This window comes from Chiroxiphia lanceolata, chromosome 14 (genome assembly GCF_009829145.1).
Source record: "Chiroxiphia lanceolata isolate bChiLan1 chromosome 14, bChiLan1.pri, whole genome shotgun sequence".
Classification (NCBI taxonomy): Eukaryota; Metazoa; Chordata; class Aves; order Passeriformes; family Pipridae; genus Chiroxiphia; species Chiroxiphia lanceolata.
This window is the reverse complement of record NC_045650.1, coordinates 10938111-10960650: the sequence shown is the minus strand read 5'-3', so window position 1 is coordinate 10960650 and position 22540 is coordinate 10938111. Positions and strand designations below refer to the sequence as shown.

Here is a 22540-nt window from a genome sequence, read left to right as displayed (position 1 = left end):
GTCTGGGACCAACAACACTGTAAATGTCCACTGATCAATACATTCCCAAATAGTGCTTTAGTGATACCTTTTGGAAGCAGCTGTATGTCACATAGAAGCAATATACACTGCAGGAGCTTTTTTGAAAGCACAGAAAGAAGGGCCCACTTTTCCTTCTCTGACCCTTGCGTGTGCCCATCTGTTCCCTGTGGAGTTGTTGTTTTTCTTTGAGCCTGTAAGAAATACACCACCTGTATTTAAGAACTATAATCTTGTTGGAAAACAGAGTCGTGGTGGGCATTGTAATGAAGTATGTTCAAGAAAACCACAAATTCCAGTTTGGATTAGATGATAAATGGCATTATACTTCAATGTGGGTAGCTTGTGGTAATTTTTCCAACCAGCACTGTCTTTCCATAAGTCCTTCTGGACTTCCTCAGCCATCCAGTTTAGCAATGAAGAGAGAGGGATCAATCATGATTCCTTCCTTAGATTCATTCCCCTACCCCAAGCTGAGAGCACCTGATCTGATTCTCTGCCAACTGTACTTGCTTGAAGGGAGCTGAAATACGTGTTATTCTTTTCTACTACTGACAACCCAAAGAGTTAAAAGAAAACAGAAATCAGGCTCCAAAAATGCGCGAGATAGTTCTAATATATATCTAAATGCCAGAATGGTCTTCAGGCATTGTTGGGCACTTCATCATACTTGAATTAGATCACTGAACTTCAGTTTTCTCTATAACCAACAGGATAAAGCCTAGCATTCTCCTCTAGATCCATGCCCCAAGGAGGCTCAGCATTAGAGCACCAGTCAATGCAAAACCTTATGTCAGCAGGGTCCCACAGTGCAATCCCAGGAGAGGGCACTGGCACTTTTCCATCTTCTGAAGCTTCAGCGTCATTGGCTGCTCAGCAGAGAATATGATTTAAAGCAAAATTGTTTCTGCATTTCAGCTCTGGCTGGGTTGGTACAGTGGATGAAGGATAGGGTGCATGTCTGAGGTACCCCAGGAGCATGAAAGGAAGATCAAGGCATGAAGTTGTCACAGCCTGCCTCTTCCCCTTGTTCTTTGCTTTAGACACAATGGTTTGTTTTTCAGCTAATGGGAGAAGCTCAGTAGGATTTGCAAATGGAAAAATAACTCCAGCCTTCCCCGTGTGCTCTTGTTAATCACAAACTGTACTATAAACTCAATCAGATTCTGTTGTTGTTGCTTAGAGCTGTTCTGGTTTGAGAGGGAAGCTTCGGGGTGCACTGAGGACAGGATCATGGCTCTTGGTCTCCACTTGGGTTTTTTCAGTCCCCTTTGAAGTTCTTCTGCCTCGTGTTCTTTCTTGCAGTAAACATCAAAAGCCAGTGTGGGTTTTGGCTGATATCATTAAGATAAGCAATAGGCAGTTGTGTGCTGAGCAGCTCCTGCTCCCTGAGGTCACAAAGTAACCTTAGCAAGCAGCCTGCACTTCACTACCACTGCCTGCTGCTATCCCTTTTAATCCCTTCCGTCATTTGGATAACCTTGCTGAAGCCAACAGACTTAATCACATCAAGCTTACCTCGGAGTTCTACTTGCACTTGTCTTCTTGTGGGATCACCACTGTGGACCTTTGTGTGCAAAACTGAATCCTATAGTATGGAGGTTATTTTAGCCTCCATATGTGAAATGAACCTGCCACCTGCCATCAGGTGGGAGGTCTCTATTGAGAAAAGTCTCTGTGAAAATTTTGCACCAGCTAGGAAGAAGGTGGCAACAATGCTCTGGCTCTGTGCTAACTGTCTGAAGTTGTGAAATAACAGCCCTGTGCTCACGATAAGGAGGTAAGACTGAAGTGAAGGACAAGATTGCAATAGCTTGTTTTCCTCAATCTCACGCAAAGAGGAAGATCTCTCCAAGTGGTGGTGATTGGCACGTAGGCCATGTTCTATCTAAATGAGAATACTTTTTCTACTTACCTTTCTAAGTTTTAGATAAGGGTCTGTTAAGTTTCTGCACATCCCACATCAGCACTCAGGTACCGAATCAGAGCCTGGCATTCTCACTCCTCATTATGAGAGAAGCATTGCTGCCATACATAATAGAAGGCATGAATGCATCAAGAAAGACAAAGGTAATTTCCTTGGACTTGAAGACCTACATCTGGGAAATGCTAGAGTGACAGAAATTAGACGTACTGCAAAAGCAATAAGATCCTTTTCTTCCTTCCTTAAAAGCAAATTAGGCTTCAAAAAACAAGGATCATTATAACTGGTCACTGGCTGTCAGTTTGACTGAACAGGCATAACTGCTTGGATTGTTAACAAGGGCTCTGACAAACAGGAATAGCTAAGTACGTGCAGAATTCCCCCAACAAGAAGTTAATGGATACTAACGATAACTACAAGAAATAGTATGTCATCTGGTGACGTGCTGTGTGCAGGATTGGTTTCTCATTACTACAAGCCAAGTCATGTAGAACTTGTAGTTCGCCCTTTACCATAATTTATATCCACTGGGGCTCTAAGCAGATTCATAAAAAATGGCAACCAATCCATATCTATCATGTTTTATGTTTGGGCAAAGAATATGGGTATTACTTTTATTAAGTTTCGTGAAATATCTGCTCTTATATTCATAGTGATAGATGACCCTGCCAAAGTTTTATTTTAAGGTGGGTTAGGGGCAGCAAACAGAAGGGGGAGATGCTAAAGGAGAGAAGGGTGTTGAGTACGATTTTTATTTTACTGAGGACAAAGAAGCCATAAACCCTTCTTGCCTTGGGGGAAGTATATGCAAGAGACTGTCTGGCATAACCAGAGCTCTCTGTAACTGGATAATATTTTCTGCAAGGCTTTTTAAATACATTTTGCCAAAGTAAATTGATCCTGACAGAAGCCTTCCTGTCACTACGACGTTCTCTCTTGAGCAAAGCCTTCCAGCTGTGCTGAGATTTGCCAGATTTACAGATCTCTCTTGGGGACTGGACAGGGTCTTTTGATATTAGATGTCTGAGTATGTAGCTGTACCTGACTTCCAAAATACATTTATATCAAATACAGAGACTGCAGATAGCTTATACCTTCCTAATGGCTACTTTAAAAATACTTTGTCACAGAAGTATTTTCTCCAGAAGCAGATAAAGTAGGCTAGAAGATTTGCATTTTTTTACCTTATTAATCTGTTGTTCTCTTTTCTTTTTCAAAAAATTCAATGTATACATAGCCCGGACTTAAAAAATCTGCAAGCCCTGGAGAGGGTGGTACAGAAGGGTTACTTGCAAGCTTCTTAAAATGAGGTATCATAGGGCTGAAAACAGGTGCTGATCTCTGTTGTGGTGCCAAGGGGTGCAAAGGCTATCAACCAGCCCACGGAGCAGGAGGATGGAGAGCTGCTGAGGGCACACTCTGCTCCTTTTGTGTCTTCGGTTTTACAGCACAGCTTTTCTGAGCAGTGGATCAGAGATCACAGAGCATTTCCCATACTCAGACGCAGAGATACTTTCCAAATGCACTCTCTCCAAACCACAAGTTAATGGGCACAGGGTAAGGATCAGTGAGAACACCATTATGAGCAGGGATGGGGAGAGATGGTCTTGATGACCCGTTCTAGCCTTAAAAATCTGCGACACCTGCAGAAAGCCTAGCGTGGCTACAGAGGAGCAAACCAGCACTAGACGAGTGAGCTCCTGGTTGTCAGTAAAACCACACAGATTAAATAGCAGGAGAGAGAGTCAGTTTTCAGCTTGAATCATATTGGCTTATAGAGGCAGCATACTATGTGATAGACTCCTGCAGATTTCTGAGACCTCTTTTCTTGAATCAACCTGAGCATCAGCATGTTCAATTCTTGTTCTCTATCCATTGTGTGGTTTCACAGACTGTTGCTGCTATTCCCATTTTACACCACAATGTGTGGAAAATTCAGGTCAGTGTCTTACAAAGCGCAGCAGTAATAAGGTTACTCTATCTGCAGTTGTTTAAGGAAATAAGCAAGGCAACGTGCAACATCAGTGAGCGTCCTCGCACTGCTGACATTGGGAATGTGCAGAATAGCCCAGTATTCACACAAATAAAGGTCAAATTTGTGTTTTGTTGCAAAATACAAAGTGATTAAATAAATAAAATGCTACATTTTTTTCAAAATTGCAAGGCAGTATAGTGCCTAGCACCCTTATCAGGCAAACGCATGTCTTTGAAGGTAATCTTCAAATCTTCTGAAGCATCTACTTTGTGAGTATTAGCAGGAGTGAGACTTTTCTCATATAATTTTTTTTTTTAATAAAATTCTGCAAGGCATCATTTAAAGGATTAAGGGATTTGCTAGCTAAATCTATTAACTGTGTACTGCTCCGGGATAAATGCATGAGTTTACTTGGGACAAGAAGTAAGGAATGGTGCATTGTTCTGCAAGATTAGGACAAAAGTATAAAGCCAGGTCCTCTGAGGCTGGACCTCATGCTTTAAGAAGAGAGTACATTTCACAGAGTAGGTGAATGCTCCTTTGGAAAGATAGTAGTTGCAAAACCTCGCACAATGCAGCCAAACATGCTTTTCCTCACTGCCTTTTAAAGCAGCTGTTGGAAGCAGTCTGTGGTCTAGTGGAACTAGGTAACTGCTTCTCTCTTTGAAGCAGAGCCCAAAGCTTTCCCCTTCTTTGCTCTCCTGCATAGATGAGGGCTAAGGAACAGCTTTCTGGCTGTACAAAAACATCATGTAATGTAGAGACAGTGTCCCACAAGGAAGCCTGCTTCCTTTTGTCTTCCTTCTCTGTCCCATAGCCAAATGGCTGTAGGCATGAACCAGACGTTGTGTGCTTTGGTGCTTTCATAAGTGCCCTCAAACACAGCCTGTGTCTGTAGACTGACCTCCTGAGATGCCATTTTTAACACGCTAAAATTTTAAATAGTAGCAATCAGCACTAAATGGAGTTTTGGCTACCAACCTTCAATTCAAAAAGGCAGCAGCCTGATTTGGTCTGCCTGAGTCAGGACTGTGATTCCAAATCCCAGCACTAGTCACTACCTTTTAAAATTTAAGCATCACTTGTACTGACAAATTGCTTTCTAAAGTGAAAATCTGGAATGAGAACAGCTTGCTGGAGTTCCAACAGGAACAGAGGAAAGAGGTGCATCTCGTGTCCATGTAACAGAGAAAAATTTGAAGCCATGATTCATGTCTCCTAATCATTGCTTGTTGTAAAAGAAATCTTGGGTTGCTGGGGGGGCTGTGAAGGTGTGCCTGTGGGTATACCTGAGGAAGATCTTGGGGTAAGAACCATGCTTTTGTGCTGTTGAGGATGGTGTGGGGGGCTCAGGTTGGCACCTGCTCCAGAGCAAATTGCTTGGTGGAAAAAACTCCAGAGGAAATAAAGAACAGCAGTAGCAGGCAAGTCTGTGCTTCTGTAAAGCAGCAGAGTCAGGTGTTGAACGTAAAGAACCTGACCAACCTTGGGAGAGTGGTTTCCATGGTTAATTTTCTCTTTTCTGTTACTGATTTTTTCTTTTCATTATGCTTGAAATTGGGAATGCTTTGTTCAATATTAGTAGCCAATGGCAATAAGCTGTAAAGATGAGACTTTGTAGAGATACAGGGCAGGGGAAAAGAAGAGGTGTGAGAAATTGAAATGACAAGGTAGCATTGGTGACTAGTGATTTGGAGGAAGGAAATTTTTACCCAGTGTGCTTTGATGAATAGTTTAGAACAGGAGACTGTAGTAGGCAGGAAAATCTTTAGATACCAAGTGGGCATGTCTGGGGCACATCTGGTATAAAACAAAAGAAAATGGAATAATTTCTGTTTTAAATGAGTCTGTTTGGGAGATTTTTATTATTCTCTTTTTCAAGTTGGAGACATCTGAGCATATTTTCATTTGGGAGGGACCCAATATCAACTACTGACTGCATCTATGTGTCTGTGCACGGGAAGTGAGCTACTGACATGACTCACGGCAGTTCCATCTGTCACCTGGGATCACAGCAGGTCTCACTACTCAGGTTTTTATGTGAAACTGAATTCACTGAAAGTGTGATTGTGCTTTTGAGATCTTGCCATTCAAAGTCTATTTGCAACAAAAAAGCTTTATTGCCTCAACTGTCCTCTTAAGGTTTCCCTTCCTTTCTGTTCAGCTGTGGTCCCAAAGTGCAAAAAGTGTATTTTGCTGCTTGGGAGTAAACATATATTTTTCATTTTATTAAGTGGATACTTTGCCATCACTGAAAAACAAGACTTTTCCAGAAATTTAGCACATTGAAAATTAAAATATTTCCACCACTCACACTAAAGGCAGGTGACTGTCAGAGTGGTGACTGTGTTACTCCTTGTAATAAACAGCCCCTGTGAAGTGCTTCAGAGTGGCCAGGAACTGAAGAAGAAAAAACACAGTCAAAAGCAGGGCAGTAGCAGCATTCTGTTGGACCATTCACCCACCTTTGATTGCTTTTGAGTTTGAGGTTACATAAACCTTGTCTTCATGTAGTCCAAAGTGAAATTTCTTTCTGAGACAGACTTTCCCCAGGCGCTGGTGAGGCTCATGGCCTCAGATTTGGTGGAAGTGCTACTCTGGCTCTGCATTAGTTTTTCTACACAGTAGTGCATGTCACCCTGGCACTTCATTTCCATTTGAGCAAGCAAAAAGCATCATCACATTGGCCCTGAGCAGCTTGCAGATGACTCGACATGACAAAAGCAAAGTGCAGGGTGCCAGCAATCAGTTTCTCCCACAAACTGCCTGTCACATTGTCATCTCCTTTGCATCAAAAGCCAACCAAAAAAGGTAGGGCAGGCAGTATCAGGGGGTGAAGCTCCTTGGGACCACGTGGGCCCTGCAGATCCCTTCTCCTGGTGGGGCAGGCCCACTTTAGCAGTGGTTGTGCACAGAGGAGCTGAAGTTTCTTTAACGCCATAAGAAAAGCCACATTAGCTCAAGTGCCTGCCGAGTGTGGTGGCAGCACGGGTGGCCCAGAGTCCATGGGCTGGGCTGGGCTTGCTGTGAAGATGGGAGGCAGGAGATGGTGGCTGAACCAAGGACCATCCACCAACCCATGCTGCTCCACACTTGTGGGCAGCAGGGACTGGGGTGCCAGCCCTGTAGGGACAGGCAGGCTGCTGCCATTGCATGGCTAATCCTGCCAGGCAGCAACACTGGGGTTCCCCTGGATGTAACTTCCCTTGCAAGCCCAGCTCAGAGTGAATTCACTGCCAGTCATGGGTTTGCTGTTTCCACTGGCATGTGGGACAGATTTTATTTCTCTTTTTCTCCTATGAAACTATGCCTTGCCATCAAGGTGACAGCAGCTGAAGAACAACCCTGCCAGAGTCTCTGGGGAAGCCTGGCCGTTATTAATATTACCCCTTGCACTGTTGAAACTGAACTTGAGGCTGTTTTGGTGTAGCATAGGCAAGGACCTCCACTGTGGCAGCCCTGCACCTTGGGAACATCAACACTGCTGTTGAGGCAGGGCAGGCATAGTTCTGGAGTGGCCCTGCAAGGAGCCCTCCTTGCTTTAAGGAGGCCACAGCCTGTCAACTTCTATTCTCACAGCTGGATGTTTCACTGCCCAAAGGCTCATTCCCTGTGTGGGTGTGTATCTGTACCAGACACAAGGGAAACATTGGCCTATCTGGGCTTTAGTGTCTCCTTTCACTGAAATGCCCTTAGATTACTCTCCCATCCGAAGCTGTCTCTCTCAAGCAGTTCTCTGAAAGGGTGATTGCTCTTTGCCTTCCCAGCTGTCCCCAGAAAGCTGCTGCGTGTGCTCTGTGATCCCAGCAAATTCAGCACTGTGTACTGGTAACTGGGGTCTGATCCCTCCTCAGGGCTGTGAAAGGCAGCTGGGCTCTACCTTTCTGTGAGTGGGAGCAAATAAGGTCAGCAGTTCTGACAGAAAATTTGTAGGAGTCAGTAAATCTAATAAGGCTGAAAAACTAGTGCTACAGGAGTCAATATAACAAGTAATTAATGTATTTTCTGTCTGTTGGGAAAATGAGAAACATTCAACAACTCACTGGAAAAGAAAGAAAAACCCCAACTTGTTCACAAACAGAGCTGTGTTTCTGTGTGGAGCTGACTTCTGAAGAGGGTTTCATTAATGGGATTGAAGTGGGGTGGGAGTGTCTGTGTAGCTAATTTGTTTGGCACTTGGGAGTAGTGAGTGTTACATGGTCTGTTTGGCTGATAGCTACCCAAGGGATCCTGGTTTTCAGCACACTGCAAGGCATGAAGTAGAGTATTCTGCAAGAGTTTGTGCTCATTCTCTGGGATGGACTGTGAGCTTATCCTTAGTGGCAAATGAGAAATGGCACAGGTGTAGGTAGCACAGAGCACAAATCTGTCCTACTCTTCCCAAAGGAGCACTGCTTTCAGAGGCTCCTCAACATGCCTTGAGTCAGCACTGTTTCCCATGACCAGAGCCAGCAGAATCCTTCCTTTACCTGTGAAGACTCAGGCTCTTTCCTCAGTGTCCCTACTCCCCTGCTCGTTTGGCAGCGCTGTCCACAGCTGGATTTCTGCAACATGGGAAGGATTTTTCATATGCTGCATCCAGCCCTATCTTCCTCCAGCCAGGCTTTCAGCTGGGGATGAGTCCACCTGGCAGAGCTAAGAAGTGAATCTTGCCCGATATCTGCGCAACTCAGCAGAGGGAAATGTTGGTAAGAAATACTAGGCTGAAATGAAGCAGCAGTAGCATATAAGGCAAAATATTAAGAAGCCAGTGAAATCCCAGAGTAAACCATACCTATACATAAACCACACTCAAGAAAAGAAGTTTTCTATCAAACCCCAAGTTAGCACAGATGTAGTAGTGGAGATTCAGGCTGTAGGAGGGAGCTAAGGGGTAGAGACTTCAGTCAAGATGATTCCTGATAAATGTAAGTTATTGTCTTTTTCTGAGCCCTAGCCCAAGGAAGAATGAGTCAGCTAAGGAAATAATTATGTTTTTGACAGAGAAATAAAAGAAATTGGCTCAGACACATTGGATCTCAACAAGGTAGCACAGAAGATAATTATCGAAACGGGGAAAATTTTACCCAGCCTTTTCTTTCTCTAATACTCAGCAGAGTCAGCAGAAGAAGACCTTGAGAAAAACCTGTCTGACTTCAAAGTGCAGCAGCCCCCTCAGGGCAGCTATCAACTCTTCACAGGTATCACCCAGCTCTGGGAACCCTCTGCCAGTATTCCTCTGGGTGTTGGAGTGGCAAATAACAGCAAAGCATTGCCATGTTCATGTTGCCCTGTGCTGGAGCAATACTGTCTTTTCTGATTTTGAAAATCTCTGGAATACAGCAGGGTTTTTTCTGTTGTATTTGTCTCTGTTTTGTATTGCTACATGAGCTTTTGAGAACATACACAGCATCCCTTTAGAAATCCTTAAAAGAAACATCATCAAAACTTTGGGGCAGGCGTTTGCCTCAGCCTGTTGCCAGCTGCAGGCACAGCTTTATTGAGTGCTCTGTGAGGTAGCAGATGCACATCTCTAAAGGCCAGTCCTTTGCTCTCGCTCCTGCCCATCTGTGTGTAATTAGATCTTCACATTTCCAGATGATCACTATTACCTGGGTCCTTTTGGACGGTGGCAGGAGCTTTCCCAAGGGAGGGAAGAGTAAGCCTGTAACCTTCTCTGGTTAATTCAGAGGTGAAGGCCATGTAAAGGTTTCTGGCAGTAGAAGAAAAACTCGAATAACAATCTTGACACTGAAGTAGCCAAGGTTTCACAGTAGATCTTTCAGGGAGCAGCTTAATTTCCTTCTCGGCACTAGCACAGCTAAGAAAAGATATAAGCAATAAAGAAGAGCAAAGCCTTTCTCTCAGGAGAGTTTTTTTAAGATACTGCTCTGAGCTCCTTGTATCCAAACACCACCATGGGCAAGATGGGGGGGGGGGCGCATTCTGAGGCTCCAGGAGTGTATAAAATCAAAGCTGCTTTCAGTGGGAGCCAGCTCTGTGTGCCGAGTGCTCTTGCACAGCTGTTCCCAGTATGCTGGACTAAAGAGCAGGCTGGGCCAGACAGGAGCTCGCTGATGCTTTGCCTGCTGTGCATGACATGACTGACAGAGACAGGATCCCTATTTCCTGATTCCTCTTTGTTTTTGAATAGCAGGTGGTCTTTTTAAGATCAACCGCACGTAGGTTCACATTAAATCCTCAGGAGGTTGTTCTGAATAAACATGCTCAGAACATGGCTCTCCCAAATGGATATTCACTCTGAGTTCTCCACAGCAGAGCATAAAGCCTCCCCGCTTCTCAATAGATTTCAGATTCGAACTCATAACATCTTTTTGTAAGTCTAGTGAAGACATGAATCTCTCTCCCCAAGAGCTGGGGGAGGGAGATGTGGGTAGAGATGAAGGACTTTTATTTATTTATTTATTTATTTATTTATTTATTTATTTATTTATTTATAAAAGAGGAAAGTTCCCATTTGCAGGAGTTTCTGCTTGGGCCAAGGAAGTGTTTTTTAATTTTGAAACGTTCTGAATTGTTGGTGAGCAGTGTTGAAAATGGGGTGAATTATGTAGACTTCGGGAAGTTGAAAGCACGAGCTGTGCCTTTACTGTGTGTAAAGATCCAGCGGGGAAAAAATCGATGGGTCAGAATTTAGGAGATCTGAGTTACGGATGTCGTGGTTCGCCACTCACCTAGGGAAAAGTGAGACTCTTAGATTCCTGTGCAACTAAAATTACATTTAATATGTGGTCAGTGTGAATACCCTCAACTGAATGCAAGGCAAGAGGCTTAGGGTAAATCTGAGTCCTCACTGCTAATAGGTTTAGGGCAATTAGTCCATTGACTTCTGTAAATCACATCTGTCACAGCAAAACTAACAAGGTCATTTTCAACATAGCACTTGACTGAACTGCTAGATTATGGCTCAGATTACTGGACACAAGGAGATGTCACTTTATCTCTTTAGGAAGAGGTAGTTTTAATTCTGAAAAGTTGTCTGAATTGACAAAATTTTTTATGACTATTGCACCCTTAAGTCTCTTTTGCAGGTCTTGTGTCTTGGTTAAAAAATTCTTAACCCAAGGTTTTAGAAAAAAAACGAACACCAAAAACCAAACAAATAAACAGAAAAAAATTTTCTAAACTGTGAATTTTCAGTGTGGTTGATATTTTTTTAAATACTATCTACCCTAATGTTATCTATTGGGTTTTTTTATCATGATTATTTTTTATCAATAAGAAGGACAAATAAAAATGTGCTCTTTAATTTTTACAAATTATAAGAGGTTGATCTTCCCTGTAAGTTCTTTATTGGACAACTGGTGAACAATATTGATTCACGGAACAAGCAAAATACAGTTTGTGTTTATTGAACTGTGTTTTACTGTCCTACTCAACCTGAATGCTATCTCTAATTTCAGTAAATAATAAATGGGAATTATTTACTGCAGTTAGCTTGGAGAAAACATTGCTCTGTGGCTGTTGTTTTTCTTTTTAAATCTTTTTTGTAAATACATTTTTATTTAGAATTCACTGTTGCACTTACTTAGCATGGCACTTAAATATGAACTTAAATTTAATGAACAGGGAACCCTCTCCCTATTCAGCAAAATGTTTGAGCATTTGCTGAGTTTTTAGCACATCAGTCAGTTGTAGATTCTCGTTTGGGTACAAGCTGATCTTGTAGCTGTGTTCCTGTTGGTCCCATTGTGCAGGGGAAGTGGGAACTTGCATCATCTTATCACGAGCCATGGCAGGTCCTGTCCCCTGTGGATGAGAGGCCACCTGCAAAACTGAGGCCAAATGAGGTCACAGTTGTGGTTACACTCATTGTCAGAGGTGATTGATATCTGTCTCTTCATCCCCCTGACCAGGGGGGGGATGGGAAAGCTGGAGAAATCAGAAGGTTGCAGCAGTTACTGCCTCTTGTATCTGGCCCCTTTTCTTAGCCTTCCCATCCCTTTCTCCTGTACTGTGTCAGGAGCATGGCAGCAGAGAGAGGAAAGGACTTATCTAACATCAAAATATGTGCATCAAGTTGATATTCTGGACCTTGTTAACACACTTTTCTGGCTCTACATGCCTGCTGCAGGGCATTACAGAGGTATTAGTGAGCTGTTTAGTGAGAATTAGGGTTTTCATCAACATATTTGTGCAAAACTGATGTGACAGTATGTTCAGACTTTTCCAATTTACAGAGGAATGTACTCTGTTATTTAAACTTTGTTTCATAAGTAATTAAGAAATATAGTAAACATGACAAACAGGCTCAATCCTCTTTTCCTCAGAGAAGTCTGTCATCTGAATTCACTTACTCAGGACTTCTAACCCATAATTCATAATATCATACACTTACCCTATCTGAAGGTGAGTGCTCATCCTTCCTTCTCCATCAAGTTGAGAGTGTGCCCTGTATCACACCCCACAGGAAGCATGAAATTCTGAGCAGTCCAGCTGCTGTTGGATCTGCTTCAAAAGCTTTTTGGGTAAACTGATGTTTTATACCCTTTAGGTTGGAGGTTTGGTCTATACCCTATCCATAAGTTAGTGGATTCTGAGGGGACTGCCAGACAAAAGATAATGGTGGCTGGAGGCAGCAATTTGAGGTGATAGTGGTGCATAAGGGACTTTAGCTCTGTCTGGCCACCTGTCCTGCCCATGGAGTGGGCTTCGACCTCATGATGCTGCTCCCAGCATATATCAGGCCTTACCACGAGCTGTGTTAGCAAAACCTAAGCAGGAGTTGAGTGAACAGTCACAAACTGAGTATGAAAATACCCAGATGACTCCTTAGATTCAAGCACACATACAAAAGTGTCACTTTGTTTATAGGGCAGGACATCCATAGCAGGAAGCAGAAGTTTGCACTGGCTTTGTCCTTTCTAAGTGGAAGATTATCCATTCTGTAGTCAGTGCCTTGAGGGGGTTTATCATTTGTTTAGAAAGCAACAGAGAAGTTGGAAGAGGGTTAGTGTAATTTGTTCAGCCTGTTGCAGCCTGCAGCTGGTTTCCTTAGCAACCTTGAATGTACTCTCTGCCTCCTAGATGGGGACTCTTTGAAATGTACAGCTGGGTACCCATAACATACTCATGTGACTAAGGTTCAAAATTTGACAACATTGGTGTCGGTAGATCTCAGTCAGGTTGGTCCCTCTGTGCACTTTCCTCACATTGAAGCCAGGTTACTCTAGAAAGAGATGCTGGATTTCATCCTCTTTATCCCCTGTGAGAAAAGATCAAGATGTAATTGCTCAGGAAATTGAAATGTGAGACACAAATGTCCATAGAAACTTTCATGCAGGGGCAAGTTGGAGAGCTGGAAACTCCTGAAGCTGGCAAAAAGCAGCACTGTGTGGGATAGGACCCTGCCTTCCCCTTGAGCCAGCAGGTTGTTGTGAGGAGACAGAAACATCTCTTTGGAGCTCAAACTTGTATTTCACTGTTTCCCCTTCTCACCATGGGACAGTAGTTTAAGGAAGCAAGTGTCCCTCTGAATAATTTTTCCCTTCCTGCTCTTCTCTCAGGGCAGTGAGAGGAATGATTGCTGTGACAGCATGGGGACATGTCCATGCCTTGGCCATATCGAGATGATTTGTTCCATGGCACTCTCTGCGTAGTTCACTCTATTCTGGATGTCACTGCTCTGCTGCCATTGGGCTGCCTCAGCCCTTGCAACCCTACCACTGAGGGGATATTTTCCAAGTACCTGCAGGGCACTTCTCTTCTTAAATAACGTTTCTATGCCTCAAAATGCACAGAAGTGAGATTTGCAGAAGGACCTCAGCATGGAGCACAAGTTAAAGTCAGCACAAGGCAGCTGTCAGGCTGCTTCTGGAAATCCCACTAAGCATCTGTCTTCATTGTAGGTGACTAACCGAAAAGCTACAATCCTTGACTTTCCGTTACACCTGAGCTCTCAATGACTAAGATTTTAAATTATGACCCCCAGGCAGTTCTGAAAATGGGATAAAGGATTTTATAGGATTTAGGCGAGGTTACCTTTTTTTTTTTGGCAGTGGAGGGAGGCAGGGGTTGGGATGTTTTTCTGGGTGTTATTTTTTTGGAAGAAAGTTGCTCTAGGTGATTTTGCCTTGATTGATTCATTTTTGGAACATCTGATAAATTTTTATCAGCAACATTTCAGCCTTGTGTGTGTTTTTTAGTTTTGTTTTTCTGTCTTTGTGGGAGCTACAGTCAATAGCCAAGCTTACAAGCAGCCCTTCCAGTGGGTTGTGATTGTGTTGTTTAAATTAGCAATGGTTGGAGCTGTATGGAATGACAGCAAATGAATTGACTTGTGTTCTTGGCAACAAACTGTCTAGAGGCTTAGTTGCTTTATTTCATGTTTGCACTTTTGCTGCTTGTTGTTAGTGTTATTTTTATCCTACTTTTTATAAATGCTATTTGCTCACTTGAGTGAGACAAAAGCACAAATATCTCATGGCTGTGTGTTTTGTGATGTCTCAGGGCATAAGAAATAAGAGCAGAGCAAGAAAGAAAGTTAAAATTAAGATCATAAACTACAGAGGACAAAACAAGACCTAAAGATCTCTTGCATTTTTCTTGTCAAAGTTTTCACCGGTCTCTTTTTTTATTGCCAAAGACTTGCCTCAGTCAAAAAGTTCTTATGTGAGTGAAGAGCCAACTTACTGTAAGTTATGTATTGCCACCATTTATTTTTCCTAAACATCAGTACAGCTGCCAGGATACCACTGTAGTGGCTGTATGTGCTGTTCGTAGCACAGGGTCGTACTTATGGGAAGAGCACCTCCTTTAGGCTGTTTCTTTTAGAAACTTGGAGACTAAAAACAATCTAATTATACATATATATGGGTGTGCTTTCAAATGTTCTTAAACTGTTTTGAAATTAATGTCTGGAGGCTAGTTAGGTTTGATTTCACTATAAATTTATCTTATTAAGGCAATTATTATCACTACCCAAAGCAGGTTTCTTAATTTTCTTTAAAATGCTTTCAGTTCATTAATTCTTGGCTGAGCTTTAATTATGCAAATGTTTGGAAGGCTCATATCCCATCATGAATCTACTGGCTGCTGGAATAGAGTTTTGAAATATTATAGGATTTTCTGTAATTGTGGTTTTTGGTGAGGGAAAATAATTTGATTTGAGTATGTTTTATTTTCACTGGATCCACTAATGCTCAAACTACTCATTGAACTTTATGAGACTTTTACCTAAATGGGATAACATGGTTCAGCATAGTTAGGCCTGTATTCTGTAGAATAGCCAGGTAAAAGGGAAGGCAAAAGAAGCCCTATAGTATAGAAGGTATAGTAATTAGCACTGTCTTTATTAATCTTTCTGAACTAAACAAAGCATGGAACCTCTGATCAAGTGATGCTGGGAAATGGCCAGGGGAAAATAAAGGATCATGTATCTGTAGTTTTTGTGGGGTGTCTGTAGCTTTGTCTAAATTCAGTAGTGGTGTGCTGCTGGGCTCTGCTGTCGCTGCCGAACATAGGAGAGCAGCTCAGATGATGTCCTTGCAAGGGTCTTGGAGAGAATTGACATTCTCTGCTAACTAGAGAGAAACTACCACACACAGAGATTGTTTTTCACGAGTCAAGGTCTGTGTTGCCCCCGGCATTTGTTTTGTGGATAAATTGCAGGCATAAGCTCTGTCTCCCATATCTTCTTATCCAGGATGTCCTTCTGAAAGAAAAGGAAATGTGTTCTTTACTTCAGGGTTGTATACAATCCAGTCTGCCTTGCCAGGGGAATTTAAATCACTCTGCTGCTCTTTGGCCGCTTTCTAGCACTTGTAAAGCACATTAGAACAATAATGTTCTTGTCAGTGACATGGTGATTTGCCTTGCAAACCTCACAGCCTGGAAAGTCAGCTTCAGTTTTGCAGACAGCTTGTAGAATACACTTATTGAGATGTGATAACTAACCTGCCTTTCTTGTCCTCTGCCTCAGCAAACAGAAGAAACAAAGCCCATGAAGTGCCTGCATAACATCTGCATGTGTTGAGTGGGAAGCTGCTCCTTTGCCAACACTCCTCTCTGTTAGTCTTACAGGGAAAGAGACACAAGCACCATTATCAGAGAGGAGCTACATGATGCATATGCATTGATAACAGGGACTTGGAGTGATGAAATGACTTTTCAGTGGCAGCAGTGCACTTGTCTTCCCTTCTATGTGTACACAGCACCCAGCCCTGGAGTAGATGAAAGCAGTGATATTGCAGTCCATGGTATTGGCACCCAGGTGGAACAGAAGATGTAAATCCAGCTAGCAATGTGTGCAGGATTGACTTTTGATGTTGCTTAGTACAAAAGGAGGCCTTTTGCACTTTCAGTCAGTTTTGCCACCAGCTGGGAAGGATCATTTGCTTCAATTCAGGCTTGCTGAGGTGGGTGTTGTATCTGGCACAAAAATGTGAAAGAACTGGAAAAACAACTAATGTCCTTCAAGCCACAGAGAAAAAAAAAAAGCACCCAAGGATTCACAGATGACTTTGGCTCCTTTATGGGGTTGCTCTGAGATGATTTGCTCCGTGAGTGAAGGCCTGATTTGCTGGTAGCATAGGTCATCAGTCCATATTCTCTGATGTGGGCATCAAAGCCAGAAAATACACCTGTTTGTGCAAAACAAGTGAAAACCAACAAACAACCAATCTGCATTTTAAAAAAAAGCCCTGAAAAATACCTTGGCATAAGGCAGATGTTATGACCTGTGAAGAGGCTTTGTCTTCCATGCTGGTCAGTCATGTAGCTTTGGCATTTAAGTTTTTAAAAGTCTTTTGAGTTTTAAAAAGACAGAAAAACTTTTAGGTATTTTAAGTTTCATTTACTCGATGCTTGGAGCATATCTCATTTAAGAGAGATTGTACTGCAGGATTTGTGATTCTCTTTCAATGCATGTTGGCCCTGCAGTAAGCACATTCAGAATCATTCCTGGCTAAATTATTTTGCAGACCCTTTTTCCATCCTTAGCCAGTACTTTACCACCATCAGGCAGCTCTTTTCCTCGAGTAATTACATTTCTGTGGAATTCTCCTTGTCAGGAATACAAGTTGCAAAAACTTGTATGGTAGAGTTCACACAGATTTATTGTGAAAATGGGCAGGTGAAAATTGTACAGTAAGATTTAGTAATAAAAGTCATTCTTATTGCCAGCGGTTGTGTCTTATCAGCTGAGTGTTTGCAACAAGCCTGTCTGATTGACAGGGCAGGGAGAAAAGCTAAAGCAGAGACTTCAGCTGGAACCTGCAGCTTTACTGTAACAAGGTGACCCCAGCAGAGCAGAAGACTCTATAAACAAGCTTTTCTGCTTTCTTTCCTTGTTTTTTCAAACACTTTGTTAACTGTTGATTCATTAGAAATCTCAGCAAATTATTTTATTGAGTAAAAATGCATCTGAAATCTCTATCTGATTTAAGCAGAATCCATCTGTAAATGAAAAAATATTAGGATACCATTCATTCTAGGAGGTTTAATGTTGTTAATTAAATGGTGCAAGGGGAATATTTCTTAATAAGAACACTTAGTAGGGGAACTACTTGGGGTCATGCAGAATAGCAGTAACGATGTGCAGAAGCTTGGGCCTTACACAAGATGGATTGTTGGAGTTCCAAATGGCCTTGCTAGTTCCTTCTGCCTGGAGCTATGACTCAGTGTGATGCTGCATGGCTTGGAGCCAGCCCCCAAATCAGCACCTGCAAAAGGGCACTTTCCATGCTCAGTGCTTGTTTCTCCACATATTCAAGGGTACATTTAGGAATCAGGGAAATCAGCCTCATTTTTAGGATCACAGTACCTGGGGGGAAATGCAGTGAGACATGCTGTGTTCTTTTCTGGATGGGAATTGGTTGGAGTTCCCTGAAAATCAGTAACAACAGGTGGCTGCTGTAGTTGTGGCTTAGAGCAGGAGAGGGGAAACCTTCCTTACTTTCCTTGTGGAGTCTCATTTGGGGAGGTAAAGTGGTTCTGCAAGAGAGCCAATGTTACCTTTCTGACTGTGTCCTGCTGCCAGAGTCACAAAGGAGTAAGGAGAGTTACAAACCAAAAGCTGCTTCAGAGAGGTACAGAAGAGTGAGCTGGCCTTACCAGCTTGAGTAGAAGAACAGGGAATGAGAGTCTGAGTTTGGATGGGACTTCAAAGGCTCGTTAAGCCCCAAACTCAGCTCAACCCAGATGCACATCATTCTGCTACTGAGATAAAAATTAGTTATTCCATGAGAAACAGTTGCTTATGTCACCCTCTAGTCAGTGATGGGTTTGCAGATGAGATTAACTATGGGTTTTTCAGGTGTGGCCAGTCCCAGACTTTGAGCTGAAAATCCAAATTCACTCAAAATTTTGCTGTTGATGGTATTAGTTTATTCTGCTGGTTTCCCTGGTGGCAAAGCTAGGAAATAGATCTGCCCAGGCATGTTCAGATCATGCAGGCTGTCACAGTAAAGGCTCCTGATGCTTTATATTGGGTTTGTTTATTACAGAAGCTGTGTACCAACAGCTGGGGGTTTTAGATTTTCCTATTTGTGTAGAAAACTTTTTGTTTCTTCAGACCAGACGTATTACCTCAGGATATTTACTCTACATGTATAGAAATCTTAGGCTCACCTTAGAATATTCTCATTTCTCAGGGCTTGTTTTTCAAGTAAAAATCTGCTACTTTGAGAAAAAGCACACTCTGTAATGTATTTTGCCTATAACACTTAAGGCCCAGCATGGTGAGCCAGGAAAAGGGCAAATACTGTCAATGCTGATAGGCCACATCTATCCTTTTCCTTTTACACATTGCAACAATGTCTTTTTCCATTAAAATCAAACATGGACTGAGCAGCCACATGCTAGGATTCACCAAATGGTATTTAAAAAGATGTGTATTGTGACTCCAAGGCAAGTGGCACGAAAGCCCTCACACCACGCAGGCATTCAACATGTTTGGAGAAAGTGAGGTGAATGTAGCCAGAGGCTCCAGTTTTCCACTCCAGCCGTGGAGTGAGGCTGGGTGAGCTTGTAGTGGAATTAAATGTCTGCCTAGAAGTGTTTCTGACTCTTCGTCAGGTAGAAGTTTAGAAATTTTTCTGATGGTGGTCAGTGTTGTGGGATGTGCAGATAATGTGAATATCCACCCCTTCTTCTCTCTTGTATGTTTGATCTGGTTGTATAATCTGTCAGCATCAGCACGTGGTCAGTGGCCAGCTGTGGTGCCAGAGTTCATCATGAATGTGGAGATAATTAAAGAGTCTGGAAAACATTTTCAGGATAAACACTTTCCATTTTTATCTTTTGCTATTTGAGAAACAGAGGCTCAAGTGCAGCCTTTAAGTCTTTTCTTGCTGTATCCTAATGTTTCAAAAGGACTTGTAATTTTGGATCTTGACTTGGAAACAATTTAAAGGCGGCTGATTTTCCGTGGCTGGGAGTGCTGTGCTTCCTGACTAATCAGGCTCTTTAGACATGTCTTAAATTGGGCACCAAAATACTGGATAGACAAGAGCAAGCAGTTGACTTAGGACAGCTCTGTGGGGATTTAGGCAAAGACACTTTAACACAGCTCTGATACGCTCTGAGTGTGCACACAGCAAGTTAACACTGCTGAGCAGACAAGAGGTAACTGATTAAGGCACAGTAAGTCAATCATGTGAAAGCATTAGCCCATGCTCAACCAAGTGATGTGCTCCAAATGATTAGCCCCTCTGAAAATTGTAGGCCTGTTATATTGCAGCGTCAAGAGAGTCTCCTGCTGACACTGAGAATGGCTGACATAATAAAATCTTTCTTTCAAATACAATAAAATTCATTTGGGCTTTCCATTCTTGATCCAAGTCCTGGAAGGAGTCTCCATTGACATTAAATGTAATCTGTCCTCACATCTAAGTTGCTGATTCTACAACTGCTCTGTAACCTAGACCACCTCTGTGGGGTAAAATAGGCAGAGAAAAGTGGGTGCAGGAGCTGTATTTTCATACTAAGGGAATGGGCATGTTTCTCATTAATTTCCTGTCTTGTTTGAGGTTTTTCTGGGGGGTTTTTTGTTGGGTTTTTTTTGTCTTCTGCAGGCAGACGACCATCTGTCCTGGCAGTGTAAGCACAGTCCTGGACTACCTAACACAGTTAGAGCTGTAGCCAAACTAAATCCCGTCTAAATGCTGAATTCTCGAAGAGAAAAGAAACCTGACTAGTTTCCAAGTTTTAATTTCTTTCTTTTGGAAGTATTATTGCAGAGCTGAAAGGAAGAAGTTTGCTTAAATACTGCTTTGAAGTTTGGTCCTTTACCAAATACCTGTTGACGGTAACATCAGTGTTGGTGCTCACTGGCATCATGTATTTCTTGAGAATCTTTAAAAACTCTCTGAGCAGCTTACCACAACTTCATTAACATTTGATTTCTATCTAAATGAGGAAGAAATTATTCCTGTGTCTTTTTTATGGTGGGTAAGGAGCAGTAGTTCAGTGATTTACCTGCCTTACAGGGACGAATTCCCAATCCTGGGAGAGATCCCAGGAGTCTGACAGAGAAGTCATCTCTTTCTTTTTGACAACCAGTTTGACATCACCTTATGTTGCCACCATTTCCATACCTTCTCATTGTTCACGTGGTATCTTTCTGGGAAAAATGAAATAATAGATAACCTCAGGGTTTCATTTCACAGCTATTTCGTGTAGATGGAAATCAACATCACTCTTTTTCTATTTTATAGTTATTCCTTCTTTTTTTTTCCTTCCAATTTTAAACGAGGAGCTTTATCTGAAGTGTTGAGATTTCTTATAAGAATTCTCTCACTAGTAGCTATGACATAGTCTCTAACCTTTTCTCTTCTTTTTGTCCTCAGGAAACCCACTGACTGTGGCCTGCAAAGCTTTCTTTGGATTCAGTGGAGAATCAGGCCCCATGATCTACTGGATGAAAGGGGAGAAATTCATAGAAGAATTAGAAGGTCACATTAGAGAAGGCGAAGTCAGGTACTTTTTAAATTATTTACTGTTAAACTTATTGTATGCCCCAAAAACCTGTTGGATTTTCTTAACAGGTTTTTAATTGAAAGTAAAAATGTTTTTCTGTCCAAAGAGTGATTAATGACTTGGAGCCAGGGCTCTGTGATTTGCTCCCTCCCCTTTCTAAACTCTAAAGACATAGAAGATAAAGACATAGCTATCTAAGGGCCTGAAAATCTGTTATCAAATTCCCCTGGTGGGTGGTAGCTGAAGCGTCTCGAGTGTTCCAGGGGTTGATTTTAGCCCTGCATGGAAATGGTGCTGCCCAGTGCAGCTGTCCCATGTGGCAGTCCTTGGCAAGATGACATTCATTTCAGCATCAGTGTTAATCTTGAAGATTAATGGTCTCCTGTCAAAGCCACCATACTTTTTTCTCTTCTGCTGCATGTGCTGTCTGTCTGTGATGCAGCTCTCAGTGTGCCTTAACCAGGACTTTCAAAGAGCATTTGTTCCTCCAGGCTTAACACTTAAGGGAGAGAAAGGAGTGGCTGTGTCTGATATCCAGCTTGTGCTTGGCTTGTTCCAGGTGCTGGTTATCATTTACTCTACCAATTGTAAAGAAAACACTCGCTTGTATCCCCATGAACTTCCATGGAATTTGCACTTAACAGCATCATCTTCTCTTCTTTAATAATTACCTGATTATTGTTCTTTGAGCAAAGACTAAACTATGGTTAAACTATGGGAAAAGGGGTCCCAGCTCCAGTAGACACAATGAATATAGATTATAAAGAAAGCCTAGGTCTTTTCACCTTCCACTGCACATTTTTTTGATCTCATATCTGAGTTGTTTGTTTCTTGTAAAGGTAATTTTGGAGAGCAGGCAGAGAGAGGTTCCTTTGCTTTATTACTTGATCAATAATTTGAAGTTCAGCCATTTAGCCACTGGTTATTAAGATATACTAAAATAACTGACCTAACATTGCACCTTAATTGCACAAAGATGAAATTTATTTTATATTGCCAGTGTACAGTCCTCTTTTGGGCTTCTGACCACAAAAAGCAATTATTGGAAACTTCTGCTACTGTAAGTAATCAGCACTTAATGACATTGTGTCCTCTCTGGTGTGGGTATATATATATGAACAGAGTGATTTTGGTCATGTTCTTCCTCTGCATCAGAAGGACAATTTGAGTTTTGTATTTAAAGAGCATTCCATCTTTAGCACAGTTCAAACCTTTTCCTTCATGTGCGTTTATTAATGAAACTAAGTTTGAAAAAGCTGTTATTTGTCTTTCATTGTGCCATCTCATTACACATTCATGTTTCAAATTAATATGTGACAACTCCCTCTTCTCATTCCATTAAAATGCTTTGACTCAGTTTGCAGACCCCTCACAATTCAGTGAATCTTCTCCTCAGCTAATCTACTTATCACGTACCTAATCTTCTGTGATCACAGCCAGCATTAAAAAGAACATTTACCAAAACCTACTGCATCATTACCAGCAGAGCCACAGTCCTTCCCTTTTTTGATTTAGAAGTAGCTGTGGCAACTGAAGTGGTAACTTTTTGCAAATGATTCTTTCACAGTAAGAGCTCTTGTTTATGTGTCCCATTACAGGTGTGCTCCTTCAGTGAAACTAAGAAGCACTAATCATTCTGACAGTGCTCTGAGCCAGCCCACACCTTCCACCCAGTCGTATTTATTGTTGTACTTAAAAAATTGTCA

General features: G+C 42.1%; 1 protein-coding gene across 6 annotated transcripts in view; it reads left to right on the top strand.

Moving 5' to 3' along the window:
- The window catches only part of IL1RAPL2 (interleukin 1 receptor accessory protein like 2), a 429226-nt gene that overhangs the window by 378815 nt on the left and 27871 nt on the right, over positions 1 to 22540 (top strand). For all 6 annotated transcript variants that reach the window (XM_032702309.1, XM_032702308.1, XM_032702311.1 and 3 more), the window contains one exon: positions 20705 to 20834. In XM_032702309.1, coding sequence (XP_032558200.1) covers positions 20705 to 20834 — 130 coding nt within the window. The remainder of the gene's footprint in view (positions 1 to 20704; positions 20835 to 22540) is intronic.